Below are 18,951 nucleotides of genomic sequence, written 5' to 3' on the forward strand. Positions count from 1 at the left end.
ATGGAAGCAAAAGCGAATGGACGGCTACCTGGCCACAAGCATGGTGGACCTAGGGAAGCCAAAACTTGGCAGCTCAGTCCTCCAGCTTAGAATCCCATCCTTCGGGGCTCCCAGCACACCTGAGTGCCCCTGCAAGTGGGAGGCCAGGCTGGTGGCTGAGCCTACCCGGTCCGAGCCCTGCAGGCCCCGCCCCATTAGCCAGGTGGCCTCAGGGGCAGCCAGTCCTGGGGTCCGCCCTTCCCCGCCCCGTCTCCGCCTCCCACCCAGCCCCCTCCTCCTCAGGTGAGGCTGCTGGCTCTGCAGGCCCCACGCTGCTGGCCGCCGCTGCCACCTCTGTCTCCCGCGCTGCCCGCGGCTGTGGGGACGCCATGCCCCTACCCAGGCCCGGAGACTAACCCCAAACCCGCACCATCTCCGGCGGACCCCAGGGTAAGGCGCAGAATGCGGAGCCCCTTGTCCCCCACCAATCTGACGCCCACCAGCCCATGCAAGGGAGCCCAGGAACCCCAGATCACCTCCACTCTGCTTTTCCTGCAAGCTCAGACATCCGAGGACTCCCCAAAGTTTTTCAGCCCTCAAGTCCCCTGGTCTCGGCCCTCCAGGCTCTGCCTTGCCACTCCAGGTGTCCCCCTGGTGGCTGGTCACACATTGCCACCATTGACCCCCTCCCAACCTCTGCCCTTGCATGCTCCGTGCCCAGCTCAGGGCCAGCCGCTCCCTGGATGAGCGCCTGGGACTGGGGGCGCCAGGACAGAGCCAAGCCGGGCTCCCCAGGTCGTGCCTCCTTGTTCCTGTCCCTAGGTTCCGCCCCAGCCCAACAGGTCAACCTGGGAATCATTAACAAGAGTCTCTGACATGGCGAAGAAGGAGGGTGAGTCCCCCTGTCCCTGAACCCCAGCTTCGGCCCTACCTAGCACTCATCTCCTGGTTTGTCTCCCAGCCTGTACCCAGCTCCCTGTCTTGGGGTCCTCCTGTCAGACTCAAGACCACCCTGCCCCGCCAGAGTCCTCGTCCATCTGATTAACTATTAGCCAGCCGTTCTGTGTGGCTATCTCCCCAACACCCCATACGAACTTCCCGGTCCCTTAGTTTCCCCTCATGTCCCAGGGATTTCTCAGCTAACCAACAACATGTCGTCTTCTGGGGGCTGAGGTGGGGGCTGCTGCTGCTACCATCTCGGTTAAGGGTGTAGAGTCAGGCAGGCTGCTTCTGTTGGCTTTTGCTGTGTGCTCTTGGGCAAGTAGCATCCCATCTCTGGGCTTCAGTCCACCTTCCCTGCAGTCAAGTATGGACAGATAATAATAACTCCCTCCATGAGGTTGTTGGGATCATGGAACACTCAGGCAACAGCTTGGGACTCGGGGCGTGAGATACGTGTTGGAACCCAGAGGTGTTCTGAAGGAGGTCAGTGGCTGTGGGGACCCAGGAACCCAAGGACCCAAGACCCCCCCACACACACAGTTCCAGGCACTCCTTCTGCCTCCCAGCCCTGTGGGCGAAAGAGCAGAAGGACTTTGGACTTGACATGGGTAGAGAGAAGAGAGGCACCCGGGGGGTCACTGAGACGCTCATGCTGGAGGCCGGCCTCTCCTGCTACCTTGTCTGTTCTTGGGGACTAGATGGACATGCCAGTCAGAGCAGTCCCCATGTCCCCCGTCCCCCCCCCCCCGCCCCAACTCTGGCTGTCTTTTGGGAGCCAGGCTAGCTGACTTCATCCCCAGGTGCTTTCTAGCTGTGTGGCCCTGGCCATACTCTGGGCATCTGTTTCCTCTCTAAAATGGCGAGGGTAACTGGTGTCATGACCTAATTGACACCAGGTAGGGGCAGTAAACATGTGGGCCCGGTGATAAGACGGGTGTCCGGACTCAGACTCCAGGCCAGCAGTGGTCCACTGTGAACTCAGGCTCCCCCTTGCTCTGTACGAAGTGATCAGGTGAGTGACAGAGCCTGGCCTCTTTGGGACTCTTTCTTGCCTGGAGATCAGTGAAGTGAGGGACCAGGGCTAGGGCCTATGAGGAAGGAAAGGGAGAGAATGCCTGATGGTGCTGGGGCTGGCTGCAGAGGGGAGACAGGAAGCACGCTCCGGCATCACCAGGCAGCTTGCAGCGCTCTGAGAGGGCAGCCCTGGGAAAGGTGAAGTGTTGATGCTAACAGCTCCGTCCTCTTTAACTGTGGTGCTAACGGCTCCGACCTCTTTAACTGTGGCACAGATTGAAGGGGTTCTAAGGACAGTGAAGAAAGTGATGTGTGATCCCAAAAGCCTCTTCAATGGCCGCTGCTGGTGTTTATGAGACCGTGATGGCCGTGGAAGTGCGTTCCAGGCTTCCAGCACTGCGGCTGGGGCCCTGGAATCAGAAGGAATGATGTGTGAGATACAACTCAAAGGATGATCAAGGAGGAGGGAGGAAGAAGGGCCTGCCAGGCAGGGGAAGATGGGGCAGAGTGCTCAGCACAGGTGTGTGCTGGAGCTAGTGTCTGTGGCTGACCAACCTCAGGAGCATCCCTGGCAGAGTGAGGTCTCTCCATAAGGTAGTGCTGGAGGCTGCCCTAACTCTTGTTCTTTTTCTTTCTACCCCTGGAATAGTGAAGATCAAAGCTAGGTGCTCATATATGCTAGGCAAGAGCTCCACCACTGAGCCACGCCCCAGCCCCTCACTGGGGGATTCTAGGCAGGGGCTCTACCACTGAACCACACCCCAGCCCCTCACTGGGGGATTCTAGGCAGGGGTTCTACCACTGAGCCATACCCCAGCCCCTCACTGGGGGATTCTAGGCAGGGGCTCTACCACTGAGCCACACCCCAGCCCCTCACTGGGGGATTCTAGACAGGGGCTCTACCACTGAGCCACACCCCAGCCTCTCACTGGGAGGTTCTAGGCAGGGGCTCTACCACTGAGCCACACCCCCAGCTCCTCACTAGGGGACTCTAGGCAGGGGCTCTACCACTGAGCCACACCCCAGCCCCTCACTGGGGGATTCTAGGCAGGGGCTCTACCACTGAGTCACACCCCAGCCCCTCACTGGGGGATTCTAGGCAGGTGTTCTACCACTGAACCACACCCCAGCCCCTCACTGGGGGATTCTAGGCAGGGGTTCTACCACTGAGCCACACCCCAGCCCCTCACTGGGGGATTCTAGGCAGGGGCTCTACCACTGAGCCACACCCCAGCCCCTCACTGGGGGATTCTAGGCAGGGGCTCTACCACTGAGCTGCCATGCCCCAGCCCCTCACTGGGGGATTCTAGGCAGGGGCTCTACCACTGAACCATGTCCTCAGTCTTTTTTCCTTTTTCTTTTTGTTTTGACATTTAGTCTCACTATGTATCCCAGGATGGCCTCAAATTTAATAATCCTGCTTCAGCCTCCTGAAAATTGGGATGACAGGCTTCTAATCAACATTCTGTGAGTTCTATTGTTGGGATCTCTTAGATCTTTGATAATGACCAATGTCTGTCTGAGAATTTGAAGAGACCTATATTCAGGACTCTGGACTCTAAAAGTCATGCTTATTCTGATGGGGGGCTGGAAATGCTCGGTCCAGGACACCAGGGAGACCCAAGTCAATGTTCTGGACAGAGAAGGGACAGTTTGGGTTCGCATTTACATTTCTCAGGTCTCTGTGTAGAGGGCCACCAAGGAGACGAGCCAATTTAGTACTGTGGGTGTTGGGCTTGGGGCTAGCAGGTTGGAGCAGGAAGGAAGTGTGCAGCAGTTGAAAGGAGGTCCTGGGGTGAGGGTGAAGAGCTGGACTCCTGTGGGGAGGGGAGGAGGTCCTCAGAGGAGGGCTTCTGAGACAGGACTCCTGTGGGGAGGGAGGAGGTCCTGGGGTGAGGGTGAAGAGCTGGACTCCTGTGGGGAGGGGAGGAGGTCCTGGGGTGAGGACTTCTGAGATGGGGCTGCTGTGGGGAGGGCAAGAGGAGGGACAGGCTTTGAGAGACACTGTGGCCAGCATGGTTGTGGTGAATGTGAAGAGGAAGCTGTGCAGAGGCTGAAGAAGCGCAGGACCCAACATGGCGGTCAATGCTGGGATGAGAGGCATGCCCAGTTCTCAGGCATTATTGAGCTCTTTTCCTCTGTAAACGACACCTTGTCTTAAACCACTAACAGGAACTGCCCTGGCAAGATCCTGCACCCCTCCCTGCTCTCTTCCTAGTGCCGGTTTTGTACTGTCACCACCAGCCATGCCACAGGGACAGGGTGAAAGGGCTGGGGCTCTTGCAGCCTCGAAAGTACTCTGCAAAGGCCTCACTCAAGCTGGGGTCAGTGGAAGGCTTCCTTGGCAGCTGTAGTCGGTCTATAGGATCTCTGTCACGCTGAGACAGAAAGTCCTCTTCTCTCTGGTCTGCTGGCCTCCCACGGTCTTCCTCCAGCTCATGCCAAGTGGCTGGCTCTTTGGTTGTTCCTCTACCAGAGTGTGCACAGTCCTGCCTGCCAGTCCGTCCCAGCCTGTGCAGTTCCTTCCATGCGCAGCTCTGCACCTTGGTATCTCCCTTTGCAGGTCTTAGATAATCTCTTCCCGAGGTGTCTCCCTGTTTCCTTTGAGAAGCCCCACTCGATCCCCCGCCCTACAGAGAGATGGAGCAGAGTTCTATCACATCGGTACACCGAGGCTCAGAGAGACAGTGACAGTTGCCCATGATCACACAGCAATAATGGCTTATAAGCATTTATCGAGGACCTGCTGTATGCCAGGCACAATGGCAGAGCGAGAGGCGGTTCAGCTTCTTGGGGACAGACTTTGGACCTGGATCTCAGTGTGCCCAGGGCTCAGGAAGTGCCTCCAGGCTGAGTCGCTGGAGATGTGTGGCTAAACTATCAGGGCACCATGATGCCAGTCAGAGATAGAGGCTGAACACTGGGTACATGGCGGGTGGCAGCTGGGGCTTGGCTGTTCCTTTAAAGCACTTTAGAGTCATTTAAAGAGTGGGTACTAGGTGTGTGCTCATTTAACAGATGGGGAACTTGGGACTCACAGAGGCAGCTTCACGTGTCCAAGACCCCAGCCAGGAAAGGGTAAGGCCACTAATCTTATTTTTTTCCTTCCCTTTATGTATTTTTATTTTCTCCCTGTGTGTGCATTGACATACATGTGTATGAGTATGGTGTGTGTGGGGGGTACCTGTGCACATGCTGGGGAGGACACAGAGGAGGACACTGAGTGTCCTGATCTGTCACTCTGTCTTCCTCCCTAGCTACGGAGTCTCTCCCTGAGCCTGCGGCTCACTCAGCAGTGCTGGGCTCACAGATGTGCACCACCACACCTGGTATTTTATGTGGGTGCCAGGCCTTACCCCTGGTCCCCATGCTTGCCCAGCAAGTGCTCTTACTCACTGAACCTTCTCTCCAGGGCCACTATTTCAAAGTGAGGTTGCCAGGCATGTTGGTACATACCCATCACCCTAGCACTCAAGGAGGTAGAGGCAGGGGGATCACAAGTTTGAGGCCAGTCTTTGTTTCGAGGACAGACCTTGTCTTAAAAAAACAAAACAAAACAAAACCATAGCTGGGCATTAGTGGCACACATCTTTAATCCCAGCACCCAGAAGGCAGAGGCAGGCGAGTCTCTGTGAGTTCGAGGCCAGCCTGGGCTACAGAGTAAGTTCCTGGACAGCCAGGGCTACAAAGAGAAACCTTACCTCAAAAAAACAAAAACAAAAACAAAAAGAAAGAAAAAACAAAAACAAAGAAAGAAAACAACAAAAAAACAGAACCATGGGCAGGTATGGGGGTACATGCTTATCATCCCAGCACTAGGGAGACAGGGCAGGAAAGCTCACTAGTTGGAGGTCGGCCTGGACTACATGGTGAGTTTGATGCTGGCATTGCTATGTAGCAAGACCTTGTCTCAAAATACAAAAAACAAACAAACAAACAAACAAACAAACAAAAAAAAACTGAACCAAAACCAAAAAACCCAAAATAAGTTCAGCTAAGTTTTAAAACTTGTGTTCCCAACCTCCCAGGGGCAAATTTGATCTTGGAGCTGGGTCTTGTGAGAAAGAGGTCTGGCTTTAGGGTTACCAAGAAGGTGAAGGTCAGAGGTCACAGACACCTCAACAGTTGTAAGAATTTCTGGAAGAGGGTCTGGGGACAGGCTAGCAGGAGGCAACCAAAGAAGTCCAGAAGTGCCATGTCACTGGAGAGGAAGAACTGTGCCAGACCAGGGAGGGAGGAGGGAGCTGGCAGCCGGCCGAGCCATACCCCCTTCCCAGCTGGAACCCTTGGGGAGCCAGACACCTGGCTGTCCACGAGACTGGAACGGGACAGCCCTGCCAGCTGCCCAGCCCTGGGAAATGGGGCTTTAGGCACCGCAGGCCCAGGCCCGATAAGGTACTCTCCATTCCCTGGCAGGGTGCTGGCCCAGTGCCCAACCCTTGCTGTGCTGAGGACAGGCCTGGCAGTGACCTCAGCTTGGTGTCTGTTGCAGGTGTCCGGACTGCATCATGTTGCTCCAGACCCAAAGTGGCGGCTCTCACTGTGGGGACTCTGCTGCTCCTGACAGGCATTGGGGCCGCATCCTGGGCCATTGGTGAGAGCATCTCCCTCCCCCAGCTCCTGAGGTCTCACCTACCCCAAGGGCTGCAACCTGCCTGCTCTCACTTCTCCCTTCTCCACAGTGACCATCCTACTTCGGGGTGACCAGGAGCCACTGTACCCGGGTGAGTGGAGCAGGCCTGGATTCCTAGGGTGTCCTGCAGGAAAAGCGTGATGGGGAACTCAAAGTATTCTTGGGACTGGTAACTGCGTTTGTACTTGATGCCTGTCATGCTGTTGAAAAAAAGGATTTTGTCTGTAGCTCAGGCTGGCTTAGAACTCACCCAGGATGGCCTCAGATCTGTGGCAATCCTCCTGCCTCAGCTTCATGGTGATGGGATTACAGGCATGAACCACTGTGCCCAGGTCAGAGGCTTTCGTCTGAGTGACTCAATGAACACCCATCTGAGTACTACAGACCCAATTCTGCTTAACTTCTGAGGTCTACCTCCCAAAGGTGTGGCCTCTATCCAATCCATAGACAAGTCATCCACAAGTGTCCTATGCAGATGAAAACATTTCCTTTTTCAACTTTATTTTTGAGAAAAGATCTGAGGCTGCCCATTTGGCCTCAAACTTACTATGGAGGACTCTGGACCTCTTGGTCCTCCTACCTCTGCCTTCCAAGTCCCGGGACTACCAGGTGTGCATCACTCCATAGACCCAGCCTGCGACTGAGGCTGAGGAGTTGCTCGGTCAGCAAAGGGCTTGTCTCACAGCATGAGGACCTGAGTTCAAGTCCCAGAACCCCTGTGGGAAAGCAGAGTATAATGGAGCAGATTTGTAATCCCGGCACTGGGGACAGAGGCAGGGACAGAAGACTCCCCGGGGCTCCAGGCAGTGAGAGAGCCTGTCCTCAAACCACGGTGGACAGTGCTTAGGGAATACTACCCCATGTTATCTTCTCCACACACACAAATATACATGGGTACCTGCTGTACACACACACACACACACACACACACACACAAATATACATGTGTACCTGCTGTACACACACACACACACACACACACACACACAAATATACATGTGTACCTGCTGTACACACACACACACACACACACACAGAGAGAGTCTGAAAAAGAGTAGAAATTATCAAAGTGCATGGCTCCCAAAGAGAGCAAGAGTTAAGCTTTTACTTATACATTTATACACATACAGCCTCAAAAGCCTTTTGAATGTGGGGTTGTTGTTCTTCCCTTTTACACAAGGGGAAACTGAGGCTTGACCATGTGATGGTATGCCCTGGACCACAGACCTCCCATCATGCTATAAATTGTGATGGACACATGTGTACCGTGGGTGTGGTCAAAACTCATTCCAGAGGGGTGGGATGAATTCAGTAGACTCCCAGCTCTATCTGTCCTTTATACGGATGGCGGCCAGTAAGGATGGAGTCAGAACGGACTTGTGGGCGTGACTGCGCATGCGGAAGGAGCAGCCACAGGAACACAGAGGCAGAAACCACAAGCGGAAGGAAGGCTTCCCCGAGGCCACCTCCAACACGCTTGTCTGTGACCCAGGGAAGCAGAAAGGGGTGGTGATGGGGAAGTGGAGCATGCTTTTTCGAAGAAACGAGATTCCAGATTTGAACAGTTGACATTGGACTCAGTCACCGTGACTGAACTTAGAAACACTGACCCTGAGGCCAGGGACCAGCCCGAGGCTTGATGGTATTGGCTCATTCAGTCCTGCCAGAGCACGTTTTCCTGTAGAGTGAAGGGCATAGACACAGGCCGAGGCTCAGCATGGTAGCATACATCCCCCCACGCTTAGAAGAATGAGGCAGGACTGTGAGTTTGAGGCTAGCCTGGGCTACACAGTGAGACTCTGGCAGTCAGGTGGTAGTCGTGTGTAACTCCAGCTCAGTTATTTGTCCAGTAACTACTGAAGTCATTGCCATAGTGAAAGCTTGCATACCCCAGGCCTGACTGCAGTCTAAGGCTACCGTCATCCCAGTGTTTTGAATATGGGGCAAACTGAGGCTCTGTGAAGCAGATTGCCTTCCCTAAGCCCACAGGTCAATAAGTGATAGAACAATAGATCAGCAGGCCCTAATGCTCCCCATGGCACCAGGATGGGATCCCAACCCTAAAGACTCAGGATATGGCCCTGTCTGACTGGCAGTTTACCTTGGCTTGTGGATCTGTCTCTCTGGACTCAGGGCTTCCCTTTGGTCCCTAAATACCCGATTCCTCCAGTATCATCACCACCTTTACCTTGGCTTCCTCCTCCTTCACAGTACTGATGAGAGAACTCAGGGACTTACACATGCTCAACTGCTTAGCAAGGGTAGAACCACGTCCCAGCCCCTTACTGGGGGATTCTAGGCAGGGGCTCTACCACTGGGCCACACCCCAGCCCCTCACTGGGGGATTCTAGGCAGGGGCTCTACCACTGGGCCACACCCCAGCCCCTCACTGGGGATTCTAGGCAGGGGCTCTACCACTGAGCTGCCACACCCCAGCCCCTCACTGGGGGATTCTAGGCAGGGGCTCTACCACTGAGCCACACCCCAGCCCCTCACTGGGGGATTCTAGGCAGGGGCTCCACCACTGAGCCACACCCCAGCCCCTCACTGGGGGATTCTAGGCAGGTGCTCTCCCCTGAGCCACACCCCAGCCCTCACTGGGGGATTCTAGGCAGGGGCTCCACCACTGAGCCACACCCCAGCCCCTCACTGGGGGATTCTAGGCAGGGGCTCCACCACTGAGCCACACCCCCAGCCCCTCACTGGGGGATTCTAGGCAGGGGCTCTACTGCTGAGTGGCAGCCCCCACCCTTTTTTGACTTTTCTTTTTGAAATAGAATTTTTGCTAAGTTGACCAGGCTGATCTTGAACTATCCTTAAACCTGGACTTCTCCCGTCTTAGCTTCCTGAGTAGTTGGGATCACAGGCCGCATCCCCAGGTGCTCCACTGTCCTCTTGCCAAGGCAAAACTCACCAGCGCCCGCCTGGAGCTGGGGTTCCCTTCCACCATTTCTGAGCTGTGGCCTTCTGAGAGCTTCTACTTCCTCCTCTGGGATGTGGGGTGAGCAGAGCCGAGTGGGAAGAGGAGATAGTTGTGCGCCTTATCTATGCAGGGCTCCGCTTTTAGGCATCTCCTCCTCACCCCTCCTTGAGTAAGCCCTTCCTAAAGCTCACACTGCATACCGTCCCCACCCCATAGCCGTCCAGCTGTCGTAATGGAACCCTCACACGGACAGTTTATGAGCATTCCAGGGAGGCAGAGATGTTTTGTTTATGGGTCAGGCTGTCTGTGGCAAATAGTAGGTGCTCAGGAAACCTCCCCTTTAAGAATAAGCATGAGAAGAGTTGGAGTTGAGCATGCTTGTAATCCCAGCACTCGAGAGGCTGAGGCAAAATGATTGAAAGTCTGAGGCTAGCCTGGGCTACATAGCAAGACCCTGTCTTAGGAAAAAAAAAAAAAAACAAACACACAAATTGAAGAGCCAACTAGCCAAGGAAGAGAGAAAGCGATCGTGACTCAGACAGGGCTCCGGCCAGTGCCTGCGCCCCGTGGGTAGCGCTTCCTAGAACACAGATAGACGGCACAGACAAGGAAACACGACCTTGACTGTAGTCCCACTTTATTTTGCTCTGGGATCTTCACACCTCTAAATATATCTAGCAGTTTGGTAAGCACACCTGGCGATGTACAGCACACCAGAAGAAACACTTTTAAAGTAACAAACAACAGCCCAGAAGGTGGCTTTAAAACAAACGGCCTGTGGGTGCACAGCCGTGACGGACAGCCATTCAGAAGGCTGAAGCAACAGAGTCAAAAGTTCCAGGACTACCTGGGCTACCAAGTGAGACCTTGTCTCCCTAAAACCAGAACCAGACAAAAAAGAACGCATTTGATGTTTCCCCTCCCCTATCTCCAGGATCTTCCCAAGGCACATTCATTAAAAATGACCCTTCACCCCCCTGCAGACGCCCATATGGTTGGAAATACCTTGAGCAGTTAGGAACGATGCCTCCTGACTCCCGTCTTGATCCCGGGGGTCGGGGTGGTAGGCACCGCTCAGTGGGCGCTGTCAGCCAGTCTTGATGAAGGCCAGAGACGAAGGCCACATTTGGAGCCCGCCGCTCCAGCAGCTTTCCTCTTGCTGTGGAGGAGCATGTGCTGGGCAGAGAAGGGCAAGAATTCTTCGGAGACCCAAGCAAGGGGCAGAGAAAGTGGAAGCCAGAGGGCGCTCGGAGGTCAAATCCTGGTTGGCTGATTGTTAGCTGTCTGCTCTGAATAAGTATATCCTTTGATGTTTAGTGCACCATCTGTGAGATGTGCACATAAGTTGTTATTTTTTATTGGTGCTGGGGATTGGACCAAAAGCCTTAATCATGCAGGCAGGGGCTCTACCACTGAGCCACACCCCAGCCCCTCACTGGGGGATTCTAGGCAGGGGCTCTACCACTGAGCCACACCCCAGCCCCTCACTGGGGGATTCTAGGCAGGGGCTCTACCACCGAGCCACACCCCAGCCCCTCACTGGGGGATTCTAGGCAGGGGCTCTACCACCGAGCCACACCCCAGCCCCTCACTGGGGGATTCTAGGCAGGGGCTCTACCACTGAGCCACACCCCAGCCCCTCACTGGGGGATTCTAGGCAGGGGCTCTACCACCGAGCCACACCCCAGCCCCTCACTGGGGGATTCTAGACAGGGGCTCTACCACTGAGCCACACCCCAGCCCCTCACTGGGGGATTCTAGGCAGGGGCTCCACCACGGAGCCACACCCCAGCCCCTCACTGGGGGATTCTAGGCAGGGGCTCCACCACTGAGCAAGGATGACACCAGCCCTCTTTTTACATTTTATTTGAGACTCTTTTCCCTAAGTTACTTAGGCTGACCTTGAACTCACTCAATTGTTCAGGCAGGCTTTAGACTTTGATTCATTAGCCTCAGGTTCCTAAGTAGGTTAGATGGCAGTCCCGTCCCACTGGGTTTAGGTCTCTGCCTACAAAATATTCCCAGGATCCCCCTCTAGTCCCTGTGCTGCCCCCTGCTGGCCTAGCCTCTGTCCCTGTCACACTGAGTCAGTCGGGTGCCAGTTCCTGCCCTCCAGGGTGCCCTCACCAGCATCCCTGAGTGAGGTCACTGTGTGAGCTCTTACCCCCAGCTCGGAGTCCTGGCCCGGCTGGCTGCATGTTGGTCCAGCTGCAAGCTAACCCTGCCATCCTCTCTCTGCCTCCTGGCTGTTCCTCACCCAGCTCCCCGCCTCAGCCTTCGGATCTCTGCTCTCAGCTCTTCAGTTCCTCTGGCCTACTTCTCGGCACCTCTCAGATCTCAGCCTCTTTCTCACCTCCTTCGTCTACTTCTCGTTGCTCACGTGGCACCTTCCCACCAAAGCTGGCCTTGCCTGCCCACTTACAGCAAAGTGCAACTCCACCCCCATACCCCAGATCCCCAGTCCTTCTGTCGCCCTTGCCTGTCTCCGCCACCCCTTCTGCTGTGACACAGGACACGTTTCCGTTATTTGTCACGCTGGTTGTCTGTCTGCTCTCCTGGGCTTTGTACTGCATACAGGAAGAAATTTTGTGTGATTTATCTACAGTCTAAAATAGTAACCAGCATGTTCAAAGTATGTGGTAAATACAAAGAAACACCCCTAAGGGGTTTGACCCGACTTGGGTGTGAAGAAGGCTTCTCTGACCTTCTGAGGACAGATGGAGGGCCAAGGAGCATTGGCCGGCCACCCAGACTGCCCCGGCCACCCAGACAGCACCAGTGCTGTGAGCTGGCCTGCTGAGCTAGCCTGTCCTGCATTATGCCACCCTCCACCCTCCCCCTCTCGCTTTCCCCTTTTCTCTCTCCCTCCATTCCATCTTTCATTCCGTCCTGAGACATAATATAGCCCTGACTGACCCCAGACCCACAGCCCTCCTGCCTCAGCCCCCAAGTGCTGGTACAGCAGGTGTCTTCATGCCTGACTCTTGTTCGGATTTTTGAAACAAGGTCTTCTAACTCTACGCCCTGGCTGGCCTGGAATTAATATGTAGTCCACACTAGCCTCAAACTTGTGACGACTCTCCTGCCTCGGCCTCCTGAGTGTTGAGATGATAAGTTGAAGCCATCCACCATGCTAAGGTGACTCTTGGATGGTGACACCGAGTCCATCTCTCAGACTTTACTTGGCCGACAGAAGAGCCTGGGTTCTCCTCCTCCTCCTCCTCTCCTCCTCCTCTATTTATTTTATTATTATTATTATTTTACTGTTTGTTTGTTTGAGACAGGGTCTCTCTACCAAGCCCTGGCTGTCCTAAAAGTCTCTCTACAGACCAGGCTGGCCTCCAACTCATAGAAATACGCCAGTCTCTGCCTCCTGAGTGCAGGGATCAAAGGCAAGCACACCACACCCGGTTAACTCACGATCCTTCTGCCAATGCCTCCTTCAGCAAATTCCAGGCTCATGCGCCACCATAATTGGCCCCTCTCTCCCCTTTGGTAGGTAGTTCAGGCTGGTCTTGAACTCATGATCTTGTAGTCTTTACCTTCTGCAGGTTAGAATCAAAGGCACCTGCCCCGGTTCCTCCTGCTGCTAGGCCCCTTCCCGTCTTCCTTTTCTCCATGTCATACTTATGTAAATGTTTTAGTAACCTGGTTCCCCAAGCCTGCCTGAGTCTGGGCTTGTTCATCCACAGTGAATACCCTGTGCAGGCTCACTCTCTCTCATCTGCTTTCTCCCTAAGTCAAATGAAATCATTTCCCTAGTTCCTGGTGTCCTGGTTTCCAGCAGCTTGGGTGTCCCAGCAGGGAGAGACACCCACTAGTGAAGTCCCGCCTAGTAGCGGGTGCAGATGAAGCCCCGGGCGGCGAGGGGTACAGGATCAGAGTTCTCAGGACCTCAGGCAGTCAGGGAAGCCGATGGTGGGCCTCTGTGGGACCCAGGCCTGGCCCTGTCGCCCTGCAGTGCAGGTCAGCCCCGGGGACTCACGGCTTGCGGTGTTCGACAAGACGGAGGGGACCTGGAGGCTGCTGTGTTCCTCGCGCTCCAACTCCAGGGTGGCGGGGCTCAGCTGTGAGGAGATGGGCTTCCTCAGGTACCCGGGTGGCCCTCGAGGGAGGAGAAGGATGGAATGGGGCGGGAGGTGGCTCTGACCCGAGCCTGGTGCAGGGCCCTGGCGCACTCGGAGCTGGATGTGCGAACCGCGGGCGCCAACGGCACGTCGGGCTTCTTCTGCGTGGACGAGGGCCGCCTACCGACGGCTCAGAGGTTGTTGGATGTCATCTCTGTGTGGTGAGCAGGGCAGCTGCGGGTGGCACTGGACCCCTGGCCTCCAAATACCATCCTAACTGGTCGTTTGGTTCGTCTCTCTGTCTCCACCCCTGTCCTGTATCTTCTCAGCGACTGCCCTAGAGGCCGATTCCTGACTGCCATCTGCCAAGGTGAGGCACGGGTCTCAAATGAGGTACAGGACAGGACTGGGGCCTGGGACCCCAGGGTGGAATATGTCCTCACAAACTGCCCAGGATCTCCACATGCCCACGGTTGGGGAGGGCCCTGTTCCCACAAACTACTGGGACAGGGCTGTGTCTCCTCCCACGCCTGGCTCTAGCCTATGCCCGGCAGGCAACCCAGATTCCTCCCATTTTGAGCCTTCCTTGTGTCCTCTCCACAGACTGTGGCCGCAGAAAACTGCCCGTGGATCGCATCGTGGGTGGCCAGGACAGCAGCCTGGGAAGGTGGCCATGGCAGGTCAGCCTGCGCTATGATGGGACCCACCTCTGTGGGGGCTCCCTGCTGTCCGGGGACTGGGTGCTGACGGCTGCACATTGCTTTCCAGAGTGAGTGTTCCCCACAGTCCTACCGAGGGTGGGGCAGGAGAGAGGCCTGCAGAGGCCGGGCCCAGGGACTTGTCCCTTCTGTCCTGGCAGGCGTAACCGGGTCCTGTCTAGATGGCGAGTGTTTGCTGGTGCTGTAGCCCGGACCTCACCCCATGGCATGCAACTGGGGGTTAAGTCTGTGATCTATCATGGGGGCTACCTTCCCTTTCGAGACCCTACTATTGAGGAGAACAGCAATGACATCGCCCTGGTCCACCTCTCCAGCCCCCTGCCTCTCACAGGTAAGCCTGGGGGCCCAGCCTCGGGGTAGGGACTCCAGAGACTCAGGGAACAAAGAAGGGGCCCATGGAGCAAAGCATATCCATCTTCAGGTTTCCATGATTATAATGGATCCCTCATGAGGGAGCACAAACTGAGCATTAGCCATGAATGCTAGATAGCCACACACAACCATCTGAGCCTCCATATAGGAGTCGGTCACTGTGACCCAGCGATTCCTTTCCTACAGAAGGCAGGGATACAGATGGTCACACAGAGAACCAGTGCAGAGATGCTCTTAATAGGCTCATTCAGTCATAGTAATCTGGGTGTGAAGGCATATGCCTGTAATCCCAGCACACAGGAGGAGGAGGCAGGAGGATCGAGTTCAAGGCTAGCCTTGGCCACATAGTGAGTTTGAGGCTAGCCTAGGCTGCATAAGACACGCTAATAATAAATAAATAGCTGATAAATAAGTGAATAGCTCACCCAGGTAGAAGAGCAGTTAGGGGTGGAGATGTTGCGAACAGGTAAAGAATCTGGGGTTTCTTTGGGGGAGACGAAGTATTCTAAAGTGGAACATGGTGGCAGTTGTAATAAGCTGGGAATATGCCAAAGCCATCAGCTCATACACACTTAGACATGCTGTGAAGTGAAGCCACAGTAATGGTCAGTAAGACTGCGTCCTCCAAACATCATGCAGAATTAAAATGTATGGAGAGGGGCTAGAGCGGTGTCTCGGTGGTTTAGAGCATTTGCTATTCTTACAGAGAGCCCTCGTTCAGTTCCTAGCACCCGCTGCCAGCCTCTCACAACTGTCTCTAGTTCCAGGGGATCCGACACCCTTTCCTGAACTCCAGCAGTGCGCGCACACACACACACAGCACGAATATAAATAAATCTTAAAAATAAGTATGGAGACCTGGGCAGCAGTGGTGCACACCTTTAATCCCAGTACTCAGGAGGCAGAGCCAGGCAGATCTCTGTGAGTTCGAGGCCAGCCTGGTCTACAGAGCAAGATCCAGGACAGGCACCAAAACTATACAAAGAAACCCTGTCTTGAAAAATCAAAAAAAGGGCTGGAGAGATGGCTCAGCAGTTAAGAGCACTAGCTGCTCTTCCAGAGGTCCTGAGTTCAATTCCCAGCAACCACATGGTGGCTCACAACCATCTGTAATGAGATCTGGTGCCCTCTTCTGGCCTGCAGACAGAACACTGTATACATACTAAATAAATAAATCTTAAAAAAAAAAAAAAAAAAAAAAAAAAAAAAAAAAAAAAAAAAAAAAAAAAAAAAAAAAAAAAAAGAAAGAAAGAAAAGACCCCCCCCCCAAAAAAAAAAAGTATGAAGAAGCAGCTGGTGTGGCACATGCCTGTCATCTAAGCACTGAGACTGAGGAAGAGAGACTGTGAGTCTGAGGCCAGCCTGGGCTGTGTTGAGAGACCCTCTCTCAAAATGCCCCAAATAAATAACCACTTAAATAATAGTAAATAAATAAGAACAGTGGCATGCTGAACTTACCTACAGCTGTGTGCTGCATAAAATCATTTTGGTCACAGACAGAGCATCTCTATGACCGTGGTCCTATGAGATAAGATGGCCTCGTGACATCAGAGTCATCTTAATTTGCATGGAGGAGCCTCTTAGGATCTGCACACAATGACAAAATCATCTGAGGACACATTTCTTGGCGTGTTTGCTTGTTGCTAAGTGACCGTGTGCTTTCCTCGGCCTTGGTGTGCCCCAAGTCTGGACTCACTTCCTTCTCCTACAGTCCTCCAGGGTGGCCTCTTTATTGCTGTTTATGCTTATTAGTCTTATAAACACTTCCTGTTTGCAACACCACATCCAATTCTTACCACAGTTTCTGCAGAGAAATTATTTCATGTGTATGCTGTTTTCAGTGCGGGGATCGACCCCAGGATCTCGAATACTATAGGCAAGCACTCCACCACTGAGCTATAACCCCAGCTTGGGGCATGATCGTTGTTTGCATTTTGTACCGAGGTGCTGAAGCAGAGGGAGGCTGAGCTGACGTCATGGCAGCAGTGAGGGCTGCCAGGACTGTTGGCGTGCGCTGCGCACTGCACAAGGCTCTTCCATCTTAGGGAAGCCAGTGCCATCGGAGGCCTGTGTGTTTATTATGACGGTTTTCTGACAGGCAGAAGCCAAGGGTCTCAAGGGCAGGGTGTGTTTTCCGTTTCCTGCCTCTGAGCTGCTTATAGTCCTGTGGCCATGGTTAAGAGCCCAAGCTTGGGGAACGGAGCTAACTTTGGCTCCGGTTCTGATTATTCCATTGGCTTCTATGAAACGTGGGACAGGTGACTTGGCCTCCTGAGGCAAAGGTCAGTCTCAGCTCCCTGGGGTGACGGGGGATGAAAGGCAAAGATCTGGGAAAGTGGCACGTACACTGGATGATGGAGGTTCATTGCGGTAGTGAGAGGGTGCACAGCCGTTGTGTGGAGGCTGAGGTGCCTGCACAGGTGCGTCCACGCGGGACAGACTGACTGGCAGGAACTGGACTGGTATGGTTTTTCTCACAGAATACATCCAGCCGGTGTGTCTCCCTGCTGCGGGACAGGCCCTGGTGGATGGCAAGGTCTGTACCGTGACTGGCTGGGGCAACACACAGTTCTATGGTAAGTTCCAGGTCCTAAGGCCAGCCACACCATTAGGAGGGGACCGAAGCTGGTTGCGGGGGACTAGGTGGACCTCAGAGGGACCCCAAGGCCATGGGATGGGCACCAGGAGGGGAGGGCGTGTTTCCAATTCTGGCCACCATACCCACATCTCCTCAGGCCAGCAGGCTGTGGTGCTCCAAGAGGCCCGGGTCCCCATCATAAGCAACGAGGTCTGCAACAGCCCTGACTTCTATGGGAATCAGATCAAACCCAAGATGTTCTGTGCTGGTTATCCTGAGGGTGGCATTGATGCTTGCCAGGTGAGGGACACAGCGGGGCAGCCCTCTAGGCTCAACATTATAGAAAAGGGACCAGGGTAGTAGGAACGGGGTCCCCACTGGAGCCACGGTGGCCTCCAGCCAGGTGTCCCATCCTGCCCACCAGGGTGACAGTGGCGGCCCCTTTGTGTGTGAGGACAGCATCTCTGGGACGTCAAGATGGCGGCTATGTGGCATCGTCAGCTGGGGTACGGGCTGTGCTTTGGCCCAGAAGCCAGGAGTGTACACCAAAGTCATTGACTTCCGGGAGTGGATCTTCCAGGCCATAAACGTGAGTTGGTATAGGGCGGGACTGTCTGGGACTCTGCTAAGGAAGGTGGAAGTTTGGGGAAACCTGTGTTTGGGCCTAGCAGAGGGCACTCTAGAGCACAGGTGGGCCCCCATGGGCTTCTGGGAAGGGGCAGCAGTTAGAGGGTTGCGAGAAGTCGCTGAGACCTTGGAAGCCCATGGCTCTTTCCCTAGACTCACTCCGAAGCCAGTGGCATGGTGACTCAGCCCTGACCCAGCCTCACCTCGCTGCTCTGCGCTGCTGCACTTGCCTCCAGAGCCGGAGTCGGCTGACGCCTCCAGCCCCGCGTGGTAGGCTCCACACGGGGCCTCACACAGAGCAGTTTTCTTCACAGACCCAGTCCACAGGTCCGAGGACTTTCCTCCACAGTGGCCGGCCCACTCAGTCTTGGGGCCGCTCAGCCTCAACCTCCCACCCCATGTATATATATTACTCTGTTCTCTGCGGGTTGCTTTCCAGGCACCCCATGGGAATACTCTTTAAATAATAAAGGTGGTTTTGATTAATGGGTCTCTGAGTTTACACACTTGAGCAGCAATGTGGACTCGGTGATAGCAGCAGAGAGCGCTGAAGGCACACCAGCGCTGGATTGGGACCCCCAATTCCTACCCATGGTGGCTCACTCCTGTAACTCCAACACTTGGGAGGACGGTCACAAGGTAAAGGCTACTCTGGGCTACATAGTGAGTCCCAGGCCAGCCTTGACTACAGAGTGAGACCCTATCTCAAAAAATAAAAAGGAGAGAGAGGTGGGGGAGGGCTTAAAACACCCAGGAGACCCCGACGTTAGGCATTGCTCAGTCCAGCAACTCTCAGATCTCTGTTACTCCGTGTCAGCCTCATCTCCAAGCAGGCTTTCCCACAACCAGAAGAAGCGCACCCCAGTTCTATGTAAGTGAGGGTATGTGCTGGGGACAAGATTCAGGATGCCTGAGGGTGGAGGTGGGGTATGTGGCTGCTCCTTTCAGGAGAACACCAGAAAGGGGGAAAAAATCCTAAGGAGGCCCAGCTTTCAGCAGTCAGTTGGGTCACATGATCTGGTTGGATTATCTTACACCTGAAATGCTGCCTGGGGATGAGAGCCGGGTCTTCAGGAACCACATGAGCTGCTGGTGGG

At 54.6% G+C, this 18,951-nt stretch overlaps 1 protein-coding gene across 1 annotated transcript; it reads left to right on the forward strand.

Annotated features, from left to right (window-relative positions):
* Nucleotides 1-247: 247 nt before the first annotated feature.
* Nucleotides 248-18,340, forward strand: Hpn (hepsin). Its single transcript, XM_028877806.1, has 14 exons — nucleotides 248-429; nucleotides 802-871; nucleotides 4,954-5,013; nucleotides 6,428-6,529; nucleotides 6,618-6,659; nucleotides 13,453-13,582; nucleotides 13,657-13,779; nucleotides 13,888-13,928; nucleotides 14,162-14,327; nucleotides 14,418-14,608; nucleotides 17,130-17,225; nucleotides 17,385-17,527; nucleotides 17,652-17,816; nucleotides 18,008-18,340. The coding sequence occupies exons 2-14, from the start codon at nucleotides 856-858 to the stop codon at nucleotides 18,044-18,046; spliced, it is 1,314 nt and encodes a 437-aa protein (XP_028733639.1). The 5' UTR covers nucleotides 248-429; nucleotides 802-855; the 3' UTR covers nucleotides 18,047-18,340.
* Nucleotides 18,341-18,951: the final 611 nt, after the last annotated feature.

The sequence above is a fragment of the Peromyscus leucopus genome, chromosome 1 (assembly GCF_004664715.2).
Source record: "Peromyscus leucopus breed LL Stock chromosome 1, UCI_PerLeu_2.1, whole genome shotgun sequence".
Lineage (NCBI taxonomy): Eukaryota > Metazoa > Chordata > Mammalia > Rodentia > Cricetidae > Peromyscus > Peromyscus leucopus.